The sequence below is a fragment of the Conger conger genome, chromosome 6 (genome assembly GCF_963514075.1).
Source record: "Conger conger chromosome 6, fConCon1.1, whole genome shotgun sequence".
Classification (NCBI taxonomy): domain Eukaryota; kingdom Metazoa; phylum Chordata; class Actinopteri; order Anguilliformes; family Congridae; genus Conger; species Conger conger.
The window spans coordinates 29,645,087-29,666,854 of NC_083765.1; the positions used below are offsets into that span (position 1 = coordinate 29,645,087).

Below are 21,768 nucleotides of genomic sequence, written 5' to 3' on the forward strand. Positions count from 1 at the left end.
TAAAGACACACAAGCATTTGCTACGCAGTCGTTTTGAGTGACATTTCTTTGGGAATGAGCGGGGGAGATTCACTGAGGGTGTTTTTTTTTCTCCCCCTCTTCCAGTTCTTAATTAAGCTTTCTCTTCCATCTGTTCTTTCTCTTTCTTTCTCTCTCTCTCTCTCATCCACACACACACACACACACACACACCATTGAGTTCCACGAGAACCTGGAGGGCTCGAGGCTCACAGTCAATGTGGGTGGGCTTCACCACTCTCACGCCACAGTTGAGATGCAGAGAAATGTGCCTTTCAGCATGCCCAGTTCATAGCATTAATGAACGGGTGTGAGACACAGCCACCACCAGTTTCCAGACCACAGTTTTGGTCAGACTTTTCCCGGGACATTCTGCCCGGACCCCGTCCTAACTCCTAAGGCTCCAATTAGGAGCAAAGTCACCGGAAATTAGTTCTGTTGGTGATCAGTCAGATCACTTACCCTGGCTGAAATATTCATCTGAATCTGCGTCATTGGACAGCTTGGTATGGGAGGGGCCATGAGGGAGCTGCCGTTCAGCCCTAGCCCCTCCCACACAAACATGCTGGTTCACGCAACCTTCACGGCATTTCATTTCTCACTTATTTATTAGTTCCTATTCATTTCAAAGCATAATATCTGCTTGGCTCTACAGGCACCAGCGTGTTCCTCAGGCCTAAATCTAGATCCTGGAAGTCAGATATCGTCAATATGATAACAATTTGGGGAATGGCAGAGAGTAAGTGAAGGTCAATGCACAGCAGCGATGCGGTCATCTCTAGAAGGGTTCTGTCTGAGCATGCGTTGCATGGTCAGACCGTGACCCTTAACTCCACCAGCATACCACTGGCCCAATATCAACCCCGAGCATTGATCTGATAGGATTAAGTGACACAAATGTGGAACGACATAAAATCTAAAAGTCAGAGCACTTACAGGGCTGGACACTTTGTCCTCTCCTCTGCCAGAAATGTCATTTTCTCTTATGGAATTCCTTATGGAAGAAATGCTTATAATTCAATAATTTGCAGGAAGTCTTTTTTATTTTTTATTTTTGTGTTGGTTCGATGCCATTAAAGAAATCTTTCAACTTCCTTGATGGGAGAAAATTATTTTAATTAAATTCTCCTTGCACCAGAGCAGAACGAACCAAATTATTCCGCGCCAAATGCTAAATTGCTTGAAAGCGATTGTATTCTATTGACGAAAAGAGCCCACTTGCATTCTAACGCTGGAAAAAAAGCCACTCAGCTTAGCTTCCATTCTCCATGAAGAAACTGCTTAAATGTTCATTTATATTTTAATTTCCTTCAAATGGGCCTGAAGGACTGTTCTGTCCAGCTATCATGAAAATAATACTTCTAGACTAGACCATTCTGGTACACATACTTATCACCAAGACTGCGTTCAGACCGCAAGCCTTAATGCTCAAATCCTATTTGCTGCTCAGATCAGTTTTTAAGACTTACTGTTCATATTCATTTTTGTTGCTGTCCTCTCTGTTTTTCCAAACGTGCTCCCAATGCAGAATTACGTTTAAATGAAGCAGTCACTGGGAGTTTGCAGATGTCTCTGTGCAGATGGCCTCCTGTGCCTACTGTGTCTGCAATCGAGGGAAATCCCCCCCCACCTCCACAACAAAAACATGGATATGAAAAATATTGAATAAATGACATATATTTTACTTTGTCCAAATATAAGGAAACAAACATAATACAGATTGGTTCTGATTCTTGAATTATCGAACACTTTATAAAATCATCATGTCCTTCAGAAGCATCCTGCGTGATGTCCAGCCAACCTGCACTCATGAAAGGTGAGGTGCACTCTACCACTTTTATTGAGTGATCTCAAGGCTCTTTCCATCCTGTTCAGAACTCCCATCTCACCCCAATAGACTCAATTAAAGGCCCTCTTAAGCGCCTTTTACACTAACTGAGCACTTTGTTAGGAATACCTGTACACCGACTTACTGACGCGATTATCTTATCAGCCAATCGTGCGGCAGCAGTGCAATCAACCATCAGAATGGGGGGGGGGGGAAATGGTGATCAAAGTGACTTTGACCATGGAATGATTGTGGGTGCCAGACAGGATGGTTTCCTCTGATTTTCAGGCACAACAGTCTCTAGAGTTCAGAGAATGCTGTGAAAAACATCCAGTGAGCAGCAGTTCTGTGGGCAGAAATGCCTTGAGAGAGGTCAGAGGAGAAGGGCCAGACTGGTCGAAGCAGACAGGAAGGTGACAGTAACACAAATAACCACACATTACAACAGTGGTATGCAGAAGAGTTTCTCTGAACACAATGCATCAAACCTGTGGATAGGCTACAGCAGCAGAAGATTTAATAAGTCTAAGAGAAACTCTAATAAATACCTAATAAAGTGCTCACTGAGTGTACAATATCTATAGGACCCATTGTGCCCATTCATCACTGAAAGTGCTGGTTTGGATGGTGGTGTTTACTGTGTACATGAGAACATATTCCACCATTTTTCAGTTTAACTTCAGTTTCCTCATGATTTTTTCATGTTTACTTTCCTCCAGAAAGTATCCATTGTGAAATGCTGTGTAACCTGTTTGGACAGGGTACCATATACAATAAGGAATGTGAGGACTATAGTGGGGGACAAACAAGTGCTAGCGTGTGATTCACAGCTTGGTATAATTTATTTCCACCCATTATGGAGAAAAACTGGATTCAATTAGGGAGAAACACAATTGCAAGCAATCGGGTGCCCCTATTCTGAAACAGCATGACTTTGGCAACTATTCCTTCCATAAGGCGATCATGTAGATCCAGTGCTCTTTACTGTACTAATGTATATTGGCTTCCATTTACATTTACAGATAAGCACAGCTCTTCCATGTCAAGCAGTATTATAAACAATTATAATTTGCCAAAAGAACATGGTGGCTGCTTGGATGGATGGGCCTCGTCAGCGACCCCCGCTGGTGAATTAGGCATCTGTAAGTGAGTGTTGTGCTTTACAGGAAGAGTGTTCCTCTGACTCCTGCCTGTGTGAACCTGACTCGCAAACGGTGGTGTGATAAGAAGTGGCAGACATGAACGGACATTCCAAATGGAGAAGGAAAAAAATACAAAAATACAAACCCACAACATATAGGAAAGGCATAATATTCAAAAGTTAATGATATAGTAAAAACAAACAAAAAGTGTGTATCTGTAATACTGAGGATGAAGTAAATATGTGAAGTGAACAAGATAGTTATTCTCAAGATGGTAGGCCTTTAATAGGAGAGAGAAAGTCCTGACATCAGTTTGTGGGATGAAGTAGATTGACTGGGTGAGCACACAGCAGACTGAAGCTGGCTGGCTGACAGGCTGGACCTGTCTCCTCTCTCTCACTCACTTTCTCTCTTCCTCTCTCTCTACTCCATCCTTTTCTGTCTTTCCTGACACTGCCTCCGCTCTGTTCCAGCACATTTCATGCAAGAAAACAACAAAAAAAAGTTAATTGGCAATTTCCTTACATAAAGTTGTGAAATGTTGTACACAGCGGTAGATTGTACATGAATACAGAGCGTTGAGCTGGGGCACCAGGCATGGGCTCATTAAAAACACAGTTGTCAGTGGCTGGAGCAGGGAAAGCGCTCCAGAGTGCCGCACTAAACCACGCATTTTCAATCAAACTTACAGCAGCTGCTTTCTTTTAATTATGGCACCAACTTCTGAACAGAACTGACACAAGAGAACAAACTCATACACTAATCTAATACACTATGCACCTCATTCTTAAACTAAACATTCTGGGTAAAAATTATTATTTTTTTTTTTTTTTCCTCTCACTGAAGCTTACTCTACATGGTCATTTGAGACAGCTCACAACAAGAAATATGATGACAGTCTTGCAAAGAAAAAGTTAATGCAACCAGAATGAAGCTCACCAAGGCTCTGGATGCCTGCCAAAAAAAAAAGACAGATACACAGTACTTCTTAACACAAATATTTGTTTCCTAACAAAATATTTGAAATGATCAAAAGTGGTCGCACAGAAGATAGCCTGTTTCTGTGAAAGACCCTGGAGGACATGAGTGTGGCATCACTGCATGAACACCAACTCTGAATAGAGGAGACCATCCTCTGGGCACACTCGATTCATTTTCTCATCTTTTACGAGCGTTGCTTACCCCTGTCCTTTGGTGGTGATTCGGAGTGATACAATGCTTACTCTCACGGTTACTCACCGCTAACTGTACCAAAATATGGGGCGTTCAAATATGACACAACCCACACTGATCTTAGTGGGTGTACCAAAGCCAAGACAGATGCAAATACAGTATGGAGCTACTGATGAACAGGTTAGCAGGAGAGAGGTTCAGCTGAATACCTGCCCAGTTTAAACACCAGTGTGTATGGAGCTACTGATGAACAGGTTAGCATAAGAGAGGTTCAGGTATATACCTGCCCAGTTTAAACACCAGTGTGTATGGAGCTACTGATGAACAGGTTAGCATAAGAGAGGTTCAGCTGAATACCTGCCCAGTTTAAACACCAGTGTGTATGGAGCTACTGATGAACAGGTTAGCATAAGAGAGGTTCAGCTATATACCTGCCCAGTTTAAACACCAGTGTGTATGGAGCTACTGATGAACAGGTTAGCATAAGAGAGGTTCAGCTATATACCTGCCCAGTTTAAACACCAGTGTGTATGGAGCTACTGATGAACAGGTTAGCAGGAGAGAGGTTCAGCTGTATACCGGCCCAGTTTAAACACCCGTGTGTACAGACACCAGAATGTGCCACACCAACTGTGCTCACAATGATGAATCTGAGTATTTCTGGGCATGAAACCGGAGACGGAGAATGCTTCCCACAGAGAACGCTCGTCGGATACAGGTCTGATCCGTGCGTTTCGACCGTCCGCAAAATCCCACCGGAGTCTCCCGTCTCCCACCTCTGCTTAAAGGGATAAATCTCATTAATAACCTCTCTATGGACCCTGGGGGATTGGGTATCGGACGCGCTCCAACCTTTTACAGACATTATTGATGAGCTGCTATTGGAGCTTAGCCGCTGATGAGAGCCAATAAAGGATTACGGTCAAGCCCTCACCTTTGGGAAGAGAATAAACGGAAAGAATAATCCAGAACGGTTGCGTGGTTCTTGTCAATGGAGGCCCCCCGGTTGCTGATGGCCTTCGGTTCATTCTGCCGAATCTTGCCGGGACTTTTCCTGTGGGGCCCTCAACACTACCGCTCATGCGACACGGTCAACTGCTCTTCCTCAACATGGCCGAACACTTTGGGCTTCCTCATATTCACAAAGAGACGGCAGTAATTCCAGCCCGTCTGAAATCATAAAAAATATTTATCCCCCGCATAAACAACAGACGGGCGGTGCGGGCGACTTTCACTACACCCCACATAAACCAAACAGAAACCTCCATTTTTATTCCGGTTACACAGTTAGTTTATTCCTCTCTACCTACAACCATATTTACTGCCTCTATAAATAACAGCCAGCTATCACCAGAATCCCTCTTCTGCAGGCTTTATGGATTACAGCAAGGGGGCTGATGGACTAATAGTCTTGGTAAAAAAAAGGAGGCACCTAGCAACAGATATCAGATTGAATGTTAAAGAACGGTTTCTCGCCGCTCTTGATGAAAGCGCTCCCATTGTCTCGATAAGAACAAGGGGCCGAGCATCTCTTCAATCGCTGATGAGTTACACTCCTAACACGATTTAGGCCCATATTTAATCAGAGTTATCGCATCGTTATCAAGCGGGGTGATAACTGATTTAATCTGGATCGCGGCTGACGTCGTTAGGAGAACAGCCACTTTGCCGCGGCTCTTTCAGGGGGCTGCTGCGTTCAGTCTCTGTAATTGTTGGAGGGGTTGTTTTTTAGCGCAAGCTCAGGGTGCGGGATTATAAATGCTTTCAGAGAGGCAGGAGATTCTCTACCTTCTTTCATGTGGACAGAGTGTAATGTGATTTGGCAATTAGCGTTTTATTTTCCAGGAAATGGAGTGGCGGGGGGGGGGGGGCAGAGCCGTGAGCTCGCTTTGTTGGGGACGGGGGACCGGACCCTCCTTGAACCCGCTGTAGAACAACACCCATAAACGGGCCCCGTAAATCTCCCCGCACCACGGAGAAGGAGCCCGCTCCAAGTGCTGCTGGGAAACGGAGACCGCGGCAGCAGGCTCCGAAGCAGAAACCGGCATGGCTGACTTCTAATCCCGAGGAAGGAGCCGCGTTTGAGGCAGACTCAGGTCCGAAGCCACGGCCTTTTCTCAGAAAGGCCCTTTTCCCAAACTCTTTGCACAGGAAGGAAAGCTGGTTCTGCGGTGAAAAAAAATAATTTCATTTGTTCTCAGTCCTTCCTGCAGAATTATGCCAAAATGAGACCAAGCGAGACAGTAACAATGAGAGTCCAGTAAGGGCTCCTTGAAAGAATGAGCCACTCTTTTATGATGACTGAGAAAGAAAAATGGTAAAAACAAGACCTTGCAATACGTCCTAACCCGACAATCATTAGGTTCTTGGTAAATTGCATGCAAAGCCAGACAGAAATGAGCCCAAGTACAATCATGAAGTCTTAATATTGAAGCTGGGAATTAAGTGATAAGTGGGTGAAATTTCAGTCTGGAAAATCAATGGCAATTAAATGCCCCAATCTTTGTTTTGAGCAGAATGAAGATTTTTACCTTCTAGCATACCTGGTCCACATCTCACTGAGAGGGAAAGGTTGTGAAAAAGTTAGAGAAACAAAGTTACATTTATATTGAGATGTATCCTAGTATTTATTCATTCGCACATGCATGGGTACACACATGAATATGTGGATTATGTAGGCTTTGAGGTACATTTGTGCAGACTGGAAACAATGAATAATGAGCTGAATCGCTACGAGGAACTTTGAATTTGTTAGTCACAATTGGTAGTAGGGCTACATTCACACAATATGAAACAGACCAGAGGCTTATATCTCATATAGTGAAATGATGCCGGGTAGGATTCCCTCTATTAAAATGGAATCAAGACAGCGCGGATTACTCTGTGATGCTAAAAGACAATGATAAATGTGCTTCGCTACATGCAATCCCAGTGACAAATGACTATGAATGAATGAATATTTTATTATTGCGTCGTGCGTCGCTCCACGCGAGCCCTCGCGGCCTCGTGATTTCAACATTAACAGAAATAAATACGACATCACTATAAATTCAATCAGGAACCTTATAAATAAAGATGTTTACAATGGAAGAAGGTTGACCGCGATGCAAATCGCTCCGCGGATAGACAAGCACGGGCCCTCCTCTCCCTTCCATTCAAGGCCTCGCGGACGGGCGGAGAGGCGCTTTCCCCCGTCCTGTACAATGAGAACGAGGTTTTCTGACACATAAATAGATTAAGATAAACAAATCGATATAGTGCAGTTCTTGGATGGCAGGCACTGATAGGCTGGGGAGGCACCCAGGAAAGAGCGTGTACGTCCCCTCTGCTGGAGACAGCCGCAGCCCCGGGGGGAAGGAGACCGGGAATAGAATCACGGCTGGCTGGAGAGATGTCAATACATTTCAATGCGGAGGCTCCTGAGGCCAGGGCTATTGAATTATGGTAAACATACTTCATAAAAATGAAAGAGAGGGGATGAGCACGTGGCGTAAATCAATCATCTGCTAGCCGGGGGATGAGCTCAGGATCGAGGGCGCGGGGCTCGTCTTTCTGCCCTGTCTTAAGTGTGTGAGTGTGTGTGTGTGTGTGAGTGTGGGTGTGTGCATGAGTGTGTGTGTGTGTGTGTGTGTGTGTGTGAGAGAGAGATAATGTATGTGTGTGTGTGTGTGTGTGTGTGTGTGAGAGAGATAATGCACGTGTGTGTGTGTGTGTGCATGTGTGTTTGAGAGATAATGCACGTGTGTGCATGTGTGTGTGAGATAATGCATGTGTGTGTGTGATAATGCATGTGTGTGTGCATGTGTGTGAGAGATAATGCACATGTGTGTGCATGTGCGTGTGAGAGATAATGCACGTGTGTGTGCATGTGTGTGAGAGAGATAATGCACATGTGTCTGAGTGTGTGTGTGTGTGCATGTGTGAGAAAGAGATAATGCATTTGTGCGTATGTGTGGGAGCGAGAGAAAGATAATGCATGTGTGTGTGTGTGTGCATGTGTGAGAGAGAGAGATAATGTGTGTGTGTGTGTGTTTGTGTGTGTGTGTGTGAGAATAATCGACAGTAGAGAAATTGCATGTGTTTACTTGCTGAGCTCTTAAAGAGAGCTGCTGGTTAGAGTACTTCAGAGGAGGAGGTAAAGGCTCGGTGGTTCTCCCCTGGGAGATTCTCCTCTAACTGGTAAAGGCAGGACACAGACAGAGGTTATCCAGCAGGTCAGAGACCTTTAAATAATCATTTGGATCTGCATACAAAGGCAGCGAGTGTGTAGTAGGTGTTGGGCGATGGGGGGATTTCTCTGCTCCTTTAAAGCACTGGCCTTATTTCAGCACTTAGCAACTCTGCCATTAGCCCAGTCCCTGCGCCACCCATATCCCAGAGTCCCAGGAGGGAAGGACAAGCGTCTCCCGCTACGTCGGGGGATTAACCGGAGGCGCGGTCCCCCGGTCCGTTTCCCTGGGACTGAGCGGTTCCAGTCTGTTTCTCACGGAGGGAAAGGAAAAGTTCATTTCTGCTCCTCGTTCCCGCAAACGACATCTTCCACGCTCGAGTGCCCGCCAGCGTTCAGCAGTCACCGGGCCCCCTCCCGCTAACGCGCGGTGGCTAATGCAGCCCGAGACGGGGGCCCGCGGATCTGTGTCTGCCCGGGAAACGCAATTACGTTTGATTCCATATATCGATCCGCCTATCAATGTCAATCGTTTGACAGGCGTCATCAGCCCGGTCTGCGCTCAGAAGCTCAGACGGGGGAGGAGGAGAGTGCTCTAATGCAATAGGCCGCCATATCTGAGAGCTTTATTACCTTAATACGCGTCTGGTTAATTCTTATCTTCTAATGTGTCTCGCCCTAAAAACCCAATTAAAGCCGACTTCATCTGATCACCTCCTTCAGTGACGCCAAGCTGCGCTTTTATTTTGAAACGCGGCGGGTGTTCCATTTCATCCACCGGCGCTTCGGGATGCTCTAATTGGTTGGCCGGGCCTCTGACCACAGACTGCGCTCTCGCTGTCGATTAAGCGCGCGTGCCAATCACGGCGGAAGGTGTGCGGGAGAGAACGGCCGAGCACCAGATGGGGGGAGCGCGCTGGGTTAAAACCGGATCCGTCCCTGGGCGGCCCATCTAAATGTAAAATCAATCTCCATTCATTACACGGCTGTAGATTTGACGCCACTCCATACGGCCATTGTTCTCCAAAGGGTTCGGCATAAATAGTTTAAAGGTGCCGTGGGACTCAGTGCAAAAATGCTAACGGCAACATCTTTAGTTAAGTTTCGGGTTTATTTCATTTCTATTTTTTATTAATTTAATTAACACAAAATGCAGTATAAGCAAAACAGCCAATCAGCCAACTGTCGACAAGGACATACTCCATTCATACTGTACATAAGACGTGCTGGGTTTAACCCAGAGCTTTATAGGGGAGGAAAAATGCAGAAAAATTATGCAACTAATGGCTGATCCAATCATATAATTAAGGTTATAGGTTCAGGTTGCACAAAAAAATTACAAATAAACAAATAAATCTGCCACACTGCAGGGCTAAGGTACTGATGGGAGAGCCGGGTTTCACAAACCCAAAAAACCTTTACAAAATGGCCGCTGCCACCAAAGACCCACTGAATGGTGTGTATTGCGAGGCCAAGCCTGGGATTTGAATGGTTCGCCATGGATACTGTTTCAGATGAGGATGGATGTAAGCCCTGGGACCCTGGGGTGGGGGTAGGGGAGAGGGGTCCAGGTCGACCCTCAGTAAGAGGACCCAGGCTGAACCACATCAGCATCAGAAAACTGAGGGATCTGGAGGACTTCCATCAGCTGCATCTCTTACGCATGCAGAAACGTGCCTGACTGTCAATCAGCACAGATAATGAGCACAAGTGGGAATAAGCGTGAATTTCCCTGGAAGAATGGGATCAAATGACGTGCTTAACTGGAAATGAACTGGCAGAGTATTTAGCCGCAAATTAACTGGTAAGGAGTTTAGCTGGAACTACAATTGAGCGCCCACTGAGACAATATGCTTTACAGTTTCGGTTTGCGAATTCTGAATGTGTCCAGCCAATCACTTTTTCAGAGTGTAGTTTTCTCCTCGCAGAATAAGCCTTTGTAGATTTTAAAGCCAGCAGGCCCCACTTTCTCATTGGCCATCTCTCTCATTCTCTTCTTTCCTTTGTACCAGGTATTAACACACACACACACACATTGATGAGCACATGCACAAGCACACACACACACACACACACACACATGCATGAGCACACGCGCATGCACAAGTGCGCACACACTCGCACACAGTCAATCCTGTTATCCTATGTTATGAGAGCTGTTGGATGTTGTGTGCTAACCAGCACAGAAACGGTGAATGTCTCACCACAAGCAGCCATGCCTGGGGTGCTGAGGGACTGAGATGAATCTATCCAAACATAAATATGAAGTTACCCAATAATAAGACTCAAAGATTGTCTTCATATATGTGCAAAGCATTCTGGGCCTGAGGGGGGTGAGTGCAGTCCAACAAATGGACTGCTTGGGACCTATTTTAATTATACACAAAAGAGCAGTTACCACAACAAACAATGATAGTAATATGTATGTGCACAGCAATCAAGTCTGAGGATCAGGGAATAAAAAAAAACCCTATATACTGTATATAAATTGCAGTGTATATAAATCGTAACATTCTTCAAAACAGAGAGAGGGACACGAGGCTAGTGATCCACCTCAGAGGAATGTGGAGTCCATTTTATTTCTCATCACCTCGCGGTAATAAAATGGCTCTGCAGACAACAGGGCGTCAGAGTGATTTATTATCCGTCCAGGGACTATTTTATTTTCCTGATTACTGGAGGCGGCTAACATGAAGAGCAAATTAATGAAAATGTTGGAGAATTATAAACTCCGCTTCTCTCGGACTCCGCTTGAATTATCTGGGAAGAAGACTGAATTAAGCATGCTGATAACCTGCGAGGAGCAGGCCATGTGTGTGTGAGTGTGCCCGCGTGCGCGTGTGATTATTTCTCTTTTCTTAACTCTCAGTTTAATAACTCTTGAAGGCTGAACCCGAATGAGGTGCGGCCTAACTCTGCCCTTTTAGCAGCGGGACCCCAGGCAAGCGCACATTCAGAAATGTCATTAAAATGGAGGCGGCGGGTGGCGAACAGGTTTTAACGAACGCGCCGTAGAGACTGGAAAACGCTGTGAAAGGTAAAAGGCTCATTTCGGGGGTCCGTGCGCTCGTTCCTCCCCCCCGTGGTGCCACCTGTGAGTACAGGGGAGAGTCACAGGAGTCCAGTGCTGTGCAAGACATGTACGTGCTCAGAGGTACCTGTGTTGTCTAGGTCTATGGATAACCTGTGAAACGTGTGGCGCTAACCACAGGAGCATCGCACCTGCACATTATCACAGCCAGAGCAGCTGCCCCACGAAGGTCTCAGAACACCGTCAGCAGCGATAAACCCTCTCCACAGGGTGCTTCTGGGTTCACGCGCCAAACGTGACAAACAAAGCCCCAACAGTATCACAAGAGAACGGTCAACCACCCGCGACCGAGGGCTAATCACCGGAGGTGCACCATGTTTTATTCAAACCGCTTATTCAATAACCTGTGACATTTTACCTCAAACTGACGTCAAATAAAGACACATGGATACCACAAAGCAACCCGTCGCACAAAGCATTTCAAAAGTCAACGACAGAGATAATTACTTTGTATTCATAATTTTATATAGTGCCTTATAATCTCATGGTCTTAAGGCGAAACATTTCAAATTAATCACAAGCGCGTGCAAAACCGGTCTGCGGACTACACAGCAACCCAGTCCTCATAATCACACTCATTTCAGCCATGAATTCTATTACCAGGGGATAATAGGGGAATAATACAATCTACAAAATTAAATGTTCTCTTAATTAAGAGACGAGGTAGAAGCGGGACCTGTAGGGCATTGAGTCCATCGAGACCGCCTCTGCCTGTTCCTGGCGCAGGGCACCGCTGTTTGAAATAGCCCCTCAGTGACCGGGAGCCTGCGGTGGTGAGGATGTGAGCAGAGCTGCAGAGTGTCGCGAGGCTACCGGCCCAGGCTGAAGAGGCGTCCCCTGCGTCCCCACAGCCAGCTCCCGGTCACTGAGCGGCTATTTCAAACAGAGCCGCAAACCTACAAACGACTCAATCTCACCCCATTGGCAGTATGTTCGTCATATTTATAAAGAAAATGAACGCCCTGGGCCCCTCGATCTCCCCCCACGCGGATAGCGCTCGGAGCGACATGACAGCCGCGCGGCGGATCCGGATCTGACCCGAGCGTGTCCGACGTCTTCTCCCCGCCGCCCCTCCCACGCGCCGGAAAGAGCGGAGCGCCGCGTCGTCGCAGGACATTAATTAGCTGCTTCTGTCTGCTACCTGGCAACAGAGTGTCAGATTGGGCTAAGCCCACCTTCTTAAATGAAATGTTTAGTGAGACTGAAGGACTAAAGGTAATGGAAGCTGAGAGGACAACATGAGGGAGAGTGGGTGTAATGGAGCTCACATCACAGCCAGGGTGAGCTGAGGGGGCGACTGCACACTGAGAGAACCTCTACTAATGAGGAGAGAGGGAGAGGGAGAGAGAGAGAGGGAGGGAGGGAGAGAGGGAGAGAGAGGGAAGGAGGGAGAGAGAGAGGGAGAGAGAGAGAGAGAGAGGGAGGGAGGGAGAGAGAGAGGGAGAGAGGGAGGGAGGGAGGGAGAGAGAGGGAGAGAGAGAGGGAGGGAGGGAGAGAGAAGGAGGGAGAGAGAGAGGGAGGGAGAGAGGGGGAGAGAGAGAGGGAGGGAGAGGGCGAGAGAGGGAGGGAGGGAGAGAGACAGACTGAGAAGGAGAGGGGGAGAGAGGGAGAGGGAGAGGAAGAGGGAGAGAGAGAGACAGAGAGAAGGAGAGACGGAGGAGAGAGAGAGACTGAGGGAGAGAAGGAGAGCGGATGATTACGGTTTCTGTCTGTGAATACATGACTATTCCAGACATGGTACCCTTCAGCACAAAGCCCAGCACTCTCTCCACACGCAGAGAGAGTGAGAGAGAATGAGACAAGTAGAGAGAAACAAAGATGGAGATTGGGGGAAAAGAGAATGACAGGCTGTACTGACAGAGAGAAGAAAAAAGGCCAAAACAGAGACGCACAGAGCGGGTTCCCAAGAGGGAGAAACGAGAACAAGAGGGAGAGGAAGGAACTGCAGGAAGTGAGGCCTAGGAGGACCAGCGTAGTTCAGCTTCACCAAGCCCTGGACCAAAACTACATCTTTCCAGAACTAAACAACATCAACTGTCCCACAGTCTGTCAGCTCCAGCTTTCATTTAAACAGCGACAGTTAATCCACAAAGTACCACAACGTGCCTCATCCCCACTCCTTTCATCAGATTACTTATGAAATTAGTCTAAAGCCCCCTCCCCCAAGAAGAGGATGTTTGCAGGATCATACGTATGCAAATGTATGTGCGTGCATATACATACATACATACGGTACATATGATTAAATAGTGATAATAGTGAGTAAATATTATGCATTATAATCCAAAACCACAGTCCTGATTTATAGTACTGTAGAATATGAAAGACAAACTTACATTTGATTGTGATTACATGATTAAATGGATAGATCTGGACTGTCACAACCTCACCATTAGCAGATGGGAGAGCAGTTTCATTAGAAATTAACACTGGGATAAACTGGTTCCTAAATTTAGGCCAAGCTGCAGGTATGTTGTATATTGGAGGATCTCTCAAATGTAACAAAAGTAACCATCATTGTACCATCCTGCTTTTCAATGAAGACTTGTGCAAATACAATCCAATGCAATATAATCCATTTTCAGATTTTAAAAAGTTTTGAGGGTAAGGTACCTGTATGGTACCTGTATGTGAGGGCTGTGGCCACAGAAATGGATGTAAGGCCACCTCAGAATTTTGATGAAGAAATTTTACTTATACATTTTACTTATATCTACAGTGGGGTCAAAAAGGCTGAGACACCCAGTGAAAATGCTTCTATTTTGCATTATTGTCTAATTTAATACAACCTATTTAATTACTAATTATATTATCAGCAAAACAACTTGAGTGAAAATGTATTTGAATTTCAGAATTTCCACCGGTATTTGGTATGCCCCGCTTAATGAAAGTGGGCACTCGAGCTGGAATTTGTGCAAAACCTGATGATTCATGTTGTCTCAGCATTACTTCACAATGCTCGAAGAAGCATCCTGCGATATTACTGAATGCTTGGCTTTTGTTAGTCTTCAAGTGCCCCCAGAAATGTTCAATGGGGTCAAGGTCGGGGGACTGTGGATTGTGCAGCACTCCTTTCTCGTCATTGGTCTTCAAAGTTCAAGTAGTTCTTGCAAAGCTTTGAAGTAACTTTAATTTGTTAAAATGTTTTCAAAATCCTAAAACGTTCTGGTGGCCCGGATGGTGAGTGGGTAGCACTGTCGCCTCACAGCAAGCCGGGGCCGGGGCCTCGCTGTGTGGAGTTTGCATGTTCTCCCCGTGTCTGCGTGGGTTTCCTCCGGGTACTCCGGTTTCCTCCCACAGTCCAAAGACATGCAGGTTAGGCTGATTGGAGAGTCGAAGTTGCCCGTAGGTATGAGTGTGTGAGTGAATGGTGTGTGTGCCATGCGATGGACTGGCGACCTGTCCAGGGTGTATTCCTGCCTTTCGCCCAATGTATGCTGGGATATGCTCCAGCCCCTCTGCGATCCTGTTCAGGATAAGCGGGTTAGGATAATGAATGAATGAATGAATAAAACTTTCTGTTTATTTCCAGGATTACCTGAGAAAAAAAACCCAGATTGTCAATCTTTTGGACTGCACGGTATATCTATATTTAAGCATTATGTATATACGATGTGTTTTTTCTGCATGCAAACCCCAGCATGGAATAACACAGACCTACAGTAAACCGTTTGCATTAAAGTTGGTTCAGTAGGAGTCTATTTTTGTTTAACTATTTATTTATTTACATTCAGCCATTCAGCCGATGCTTTTATCCACAGTGACCTACACAGCTTACATCGAGTCAATCCCTAACCATTGTACGATACTGCCTCCTATTTATCTGTTCTTAAAATGAAACTGGATATGTACATATAAATTTCATTGCACTTATCCTGATTTACCCTGCCCCCAAAAAGGCTTTGGGGTTATGAAACCTCATACTCGTTACCTGCTTCCTGGACTGGAGACATTGATTCACCTCGAATGCATTAATCCAGCTTTAATTTGATTGCTTATCCATTTAATACATAACTTCATAATGTAATGGATTGTCTGGGTAACATTGCGCGTAATTGCTGTATATTTGTATAAACACGTTATTTTGCTGTCACGTGAACGCTTTCTCGTTAAAGTGTCTCGACCGCAGGACCAGTCGGCAACTGCAGCTTCCTGGAATTAGGAATGTGGACCGCTGGAGATTTTGCCGGCAGGTTCCGTGTCGTTTTCCTTCGGAAGCCCCGTCGCTCTGCAACCACTTCCATAGGCATGGGAAAACCCCTCGCTCCTGTCTACTGTTAGCCTATCCCAAACAGGAATCCCATCTACTCTCATGATGCTCCCTAGGCTAGTCAATACAGAGGACGGTACTGTATGTAAACATGACCCCTAGCACCCCTCTGCCTGTCCGAGGCCCTTAATTAAGCCTTGGTGTAGCCCCTTAGGCGAGCCAATAGCACAGAGCTGTCCATGCCATTTTAAATAGCCGCCAACCATTCCACGTTTTGTCCTACTAACTGCCAGATTACACTCAGCTAACCAACTTCCTAAATACTGTTTATGTCCCCCCCACCTTCCCCCTCAGCCATCCTGACCCAGCCGGCAATGCATTACCCCGCCGATCAATTGATAGATCCCCCTGTCCCAGCTGCCGTAACTAAATCAGCCAATCGCGATGATTCAGCGCTGATGCGGGGAGCCGGGGCCACTGTCACCAATCACCGATCGCCAGGCGTCCGACAGATATGGACATCCCGCTGTCACTTCAACCTAATTTATTGCCGCCTGCCACATCGATTAACCTTGTGCAGTGCCACGGCACCTATCAGCCAAAGGGTCAGAGCCACCGCGAGCGGAGGAGAGAAGGAACTACAAAAGCAGAGGAAGTAAGGCGTTCTGAAAGGGTTCGGTTCCAGTCGCGGTCCGACCGGGCGTTCAGACCCGCAGAGGGGACCCCGTGAATCCCGCGGGCCTGGGCTTCGCTCCGACGGATCGGTAGCGCCTCGGCTCACTTTGGTACCGCAGCTCGTTTACAGCACGGCTGCGTTCACGTTTCACCCTGTTCTTCATTACACTCCAGTCTTCACAGGCAGCCCAGTCTTCTCATTTCCAGTCCCGCAGCAGAAGGGCGGTGACTGAGAGCTGGTCTGATCTCACGTAGGCCCGGACGGACGGAGCGCTTTCGGGATGCACCGACAGGCGCGCCCTCTGCTCCCTCCCTCATATTTCATCTTTATTTATTTATCTTCTTCTCCTCCAGGAGCCGGCCAGCGGGGGCCTTCTGCACGTCCTCCCAGCCCCGGGTTCCAACGGCGACCCATGGAGCTAATGAAGCGGGGAGAAGCATTTAGCGTGGCGGCTTCTCCGGCAGGGCCGCCAGGCAGAGCGGACCGAGCGGGCGAGGGAGGGGAGGGAGGGGATGGCGGAAAACAGCAGGGAAACGCTCTACAGTGGGTACGGGAGAAACGCGTCGGCTATAATCAAACAATTAGCCCACGGCCCTGTGCATATGTTTTTATACATAGGCTAAAGTGCAGGGCCAAGTGTATACCAACTTCTCTGTCCCCGCCTGAGTTCTTACTTAATTAGAGAACAGGAGCAATTAATAATAATTTCCACATACAGCACAATAAACCATCAATCTGGAGACACAGCTTGCGCCCTTCACTCAAGAAGTGTACTCGGTGTACTTCTGGAAAATGTCCTGTCCTGTGTGATGTGCGTGTGAATACTTATTAGCCATTAAAGCTTTGGATATGTCTTGTATTTTCTATGTGGGATATGAAAAAAGCTCTTTCATAGCACGGCTTGTGTCAAAGCTGACAACGCTGACAACAATGTTAGATGGGAGGCCTTTCCCTGCAGTATCGTATGGGCTCTGTTACTCCCAGACCCGTTCTTAAGGAACCATGTAGACTGAGTGAAGAGGGAACGCCATTCTTTTAACATAGTTTTGACAGAGTTTTAAAGATGCTCCTTCAAAGTACATCTCTCTCCCTTTGCACAGAGACACAGTAACTAGAAATAGGGGCAATCTGTCCCTGCCCACATGGCTGTTGGACTACAGTGGTCATTTGAAAAGGCCTTTATTTAATAACCTGATACTTCCTGCTCTGTATGAATAGACAGGCCTTGACAAGCAGGCAAATCAATACTAAGCAGGCCTTGTAAATGCGTCATGCTTTAAGCGGCGGCATTTCACGATATCGACGAAGCATGTGACAAAAACGCCCTTGGCGACTGGCAGGCCCAACACATCAATACTAGTCCGGAATGATCCAGAAGCATTTCCATTACTGCACGCCACAAAGACAAGACAGCTCTTGGAATGTGGAAATTCCCAATATGCATGTAATGGGATGAAGCACACAGCACTTACAGCTAACAGCCACCGGCTAATTGTCTCAAGTGTTAAAAGCAAGTGAATTAAAAGAAGTGAAGCATTTACTCAAACACTTCTGACATAAAATCCTCCCCCTCCGCCCAACCTCTACATTCCTCACGTAGCGTCGGGCAGCAACCCACAGGCACTGGTGTGCGATTGGCTGCTCCTAAAGCTAGACTAGCCCCCCTCCTGTTCCCTCTGTGATGACATCACCTATGACCCCCCCAATGGCAGTGCAGAAAGCACCCAGGCTTTCTGCCTCTTAAATTTCAGCTCCGTTATAAGTCTGCAGAAATTCATTAGGCCTTCTAAACAAACCCTCCCTCCCCCTAGCAGGCGTTGATGAGGCATGCACGATCAACGCTGACTGGATTCAAATCACGTCCACAGCTCTCCAGGTCTGCTAATTATAGCTAGAACCGACAGGAAAATCCTTCCAGGGGCAGGACGGCGTCTGAAAAACTGGACTGGCTTGGACCATTTAATATCTAATATCTAATAATAAGGCAGCATATAGCCTAGTGGCTAAGTTGCTTGACTGGGACCCGGATGGTTGGTGGGTCAGGCCCAGTGTAGCCCCAATAAGATCAGTGCAGCTGTTGGGCTCTTGAGGCCCTTAACCCCATATTGCTCCGGGGGGCGGCTTAGTCTAATCAACTATAAGTCGCTTTGGATAAAAGCATCAGCTAAATAACTGCAATGTAACATCAGCTGTTGTACATTACCTAGGATTCCCTTTTAGCACAGACAGCAGTGTAACTCACCAAACTGGGAAAACGCAGAGCCCTTAAGTACCTGCTTAAATACAGAAGGACTATGGCCGCTTCGAGGTAAGTGTATTTGTAGCTGTGAGGCCACTGAACAGACATTTCAGAGATACTGCAGCATAAAAGTCTATCAACCCCCCAACACCTCCAGAACGTAGCAACTGTCAGCCTGTAATGGGGCTGATGGGAGTTGAAGTCATACTCCACTACTTCCAAGTTGACTTCACCTCCAATCAGCTTAGTTATGACGAAGTACACGTTATCGCTGCCTTTAGCGCTGGGCCTGGGATTAGAGTCGTCGATCATTGTTCATACACACTGCTTTATAATAGCGGATAACTACAAAGGAACACCATACATCTTATATAAAAGCATTATATTTCAGACTTGCTGACAGCCAATGACACTAATGCATGTGTAATCCCCTCGTTTGACAGAGATTTCCAGTCTGAGATTCTGAGTTTTCAATCACCGGCGTGACGAACACAGAGCCGAGATAGAGTGCGGATCAGGTCAGACATGAGCAATCGCCTCCAACTCAGTGATCCACAGCCTTGCCCACATAATTTATTCATTAATTTGTTTTCCCCAACACTCAAACAATTTTAAAACTTTCCTTTGACTTAGCCAGGCCATGACCGCACTACAACGGTTAAGTCTTAGGGTTGAGGCAGTGACAGAGTTTGGAGAAGAGATAGGGGATATAAATCAGTTTCAGTTAACGGATAGGGTAGCTTCAGTTAGGGAACTGTTAGTTAAAGCTAACACAGAGGTTTAGGTAACATCACCGTTAGGGTTTTGGGTTGCAGTTCGGGTTTGGGGACACAGGGTTACATGGATAAAGCTGGAGGACCTGTGGTTATGGTTCTGGGACCTGGATACACAGGTATGGTGACTTCCTTTTACAGAAAGGGGACCTTGGGTAAAATATAGGGAAGGTCCAGAGTTACAATTTAGCAATTAGGTGACTTGGTGTAATCCTTTAAACTTGGGAAATTTGGGTTGCAGTTATGGTTACAGGGACGGTAAGGCTCAGGTTACAGTGACAGTTTCAGAGACCTGGAGTTACGGTAAGGCTTGAGGGCCTCAGGCTACCGTGACAGTGTCAGAGACCTGGAGACACGGTAAGGCTTGAGGGCCTCAGGCTACAGTGACAGTGTCAGAGACCTGGAGACACGGTAAGGCTTGAGGACCTCAGGTTACAGTGACAGTGTCAGAGACCTGGAGACACGGTAAGGCTTGAGGGCCTCAGGCTACAGTGAGTGTCAGAGACCTGGAGTCATGGTAAGGCGTGGGGGTCAGTATACACGCTAGCCGCCGCAGTCGGGGGAGAGAGGGGACTCATGTTGACTCACGTTGTTCATGTACTCGCTCAGCAGGTCCTGCAGCGCTTGCCTGACGGCGTTGCACTCGGCCACGATGCGCTCGCGGCGGTCGTCACGTGTGCAGGAGGAGTCGGCCATCAGAGCCGCCCCGCTGATGATGCTCTCCAGACGCTCCTCCAGGGACGGCCGGAACCGCGCCTCGCTGAACGTCAGCGGGTCCAGGATGATCTTGTTCTGAAACGAAGGGGTAGGGAGAGGGGGAAACACGTCAAGAAATGCCCAAGAGACACCAGCACAGGGCCTGCCTCCAGGCCCAAAAACACAGCTTGGGTATGAGCTGGTCAACCGGTATAGCCACGCTGGCCATTAAGCTTGGTGTAGCTGGGTATGGTCAGCCGATTCAAACATGGTCATATGTGAAGTATGTACTACTGTTCCCTCATCTGACTCAGAGCTCAATCCTCTGCTTCCTCTCATCCTGAACAGTTTCACTGCCCTAAAGACGCCCATGCTGATTCATTCCTTATACAGCGCTTGAGACATAAATCCTATTTTTGTGCGACCCTCTTAGCTTCTCCTGGAAAAGAGATTTGGAAACTCAGCGGGATAAACAAAAATCTGTAATAATCATAATAAGCAAAATGCTTTAACATAAAAAAAAAAGTTTGATGTTGAGGCTCGTGGCAACAGACGGTTTAGGGCAATCTGTGGAAGTTGGTAACCAGCCACAGCGAGAAGGTCACCTTCAAGGTCTGTTTGAGGGCTGGAGTTACAGCCCACCTCTGTTTTATGGAGCTTTTAAGCACAGAATGCAGAATAAGGTCGCTCTGTTTTATTGTCTAAGTTGCTACAAAATAGAGATTTTATGAGCTCCATGGCAGAAAAAAATTACCATATTGATGGTACCGATATTATGTTTTATGGCTGTACAATTTAAATATCCTATTCGCAGCAGTTTGTGGTGCGATATGGGAAGTCATGCTGGAATAGGTAGCGTTTATTAGTAAAGAGACAGGTTATGAGCCAGCCTTTTGGTTTCCCGCGGAGCCTCGCGCTCTGTAATGTTACCTGGCTTATTGGGTGGCGGGCCGGCTTTTAAAAAGACCTTCGGCGCGGCCGTTTGATGCTCGCCGGAAATATCAGGCAGCTGTGCTCCGCGTCTCCTCCAGCGCTCTTCATTTTTAGGTGGCGACGGAGAAAATGTCACCGGCAAGATTTAAAGAGGACGACTTCCCGTGATACGGCAGAGGCGACCGAAGTATTCAAAATAAAACCCGGACCGCTATCGTGCGGGCGAAAATTGAACTCTTTATTGGTTTGTTGGGCGTCCGACGGCCCCATCCCCGCTAAGAGACTAAATGCGTTTCTGACGGTTTTGTCGGAATCAAATGGAAAGCCAGTATGAAGTACAAACTGCTGAGACTCCAACCAACCGATTATTCTTTTCCACCTTTGATTATATCTAGAACTCATCTGCACCCTAAAGCCTGGCAGCTAAGCTCTTAATTTGCACACATTACAAAGCCATATAGTCTATAAAATATAGGTTCATTGCTTTTTTTATTGCACGTAACAAGGCTGCGAAAGGCAATTGCACCTATTACTGTAGCGCAAACATTTCTGCGACGGATGAGTTGCTACGTCGACACCTCTTAACGCGCCCCAGAAAATGGCTGTGTTGCAGTGGATTCAATTTGCCGTTGTTGCAGATTTCGCAGTCAGCAAAAAACGCAAACCCCAAACAGACTAGCATGCAGCACCTTGCACCTCCCCTCCCAGTTGAGACCACCAGCTCAGGTTATGAGTGAAAGACTGAAAGTCCCACACACACAATCCCAGCCCAGTCTATGGAATACAGGCCCTTAAACAGTGCATAATAAGATGTGGGACAC

General features: G+C 46.8%; 1 protein-coding gene across 2 annotated transcripts in view; it reads right to left on the reverse strand.

Moving 5' to 3' along the window:
- The window catches only part of ctnna2 (catenin (cadherin-associated protein), alpha 2), a 390,077-nt gene that overhangs the window by 233,042 nt on the left and 135,267 nt on the right, over positions 1–21,768 (reverse strand). For both annotated transcript variants that reach the window (XM_061245031.1, XM_061245032.1), the window contains exon 7: positions 19,907–20,110. In XM_061245031.1, coding sequence (XP_061101015.1) covers positions 19,907–20,110 — 204 coding nt within the window. The remainder of the gene's footprint in view (positions 1–19,906; positions 20,111–21,768) is intronic.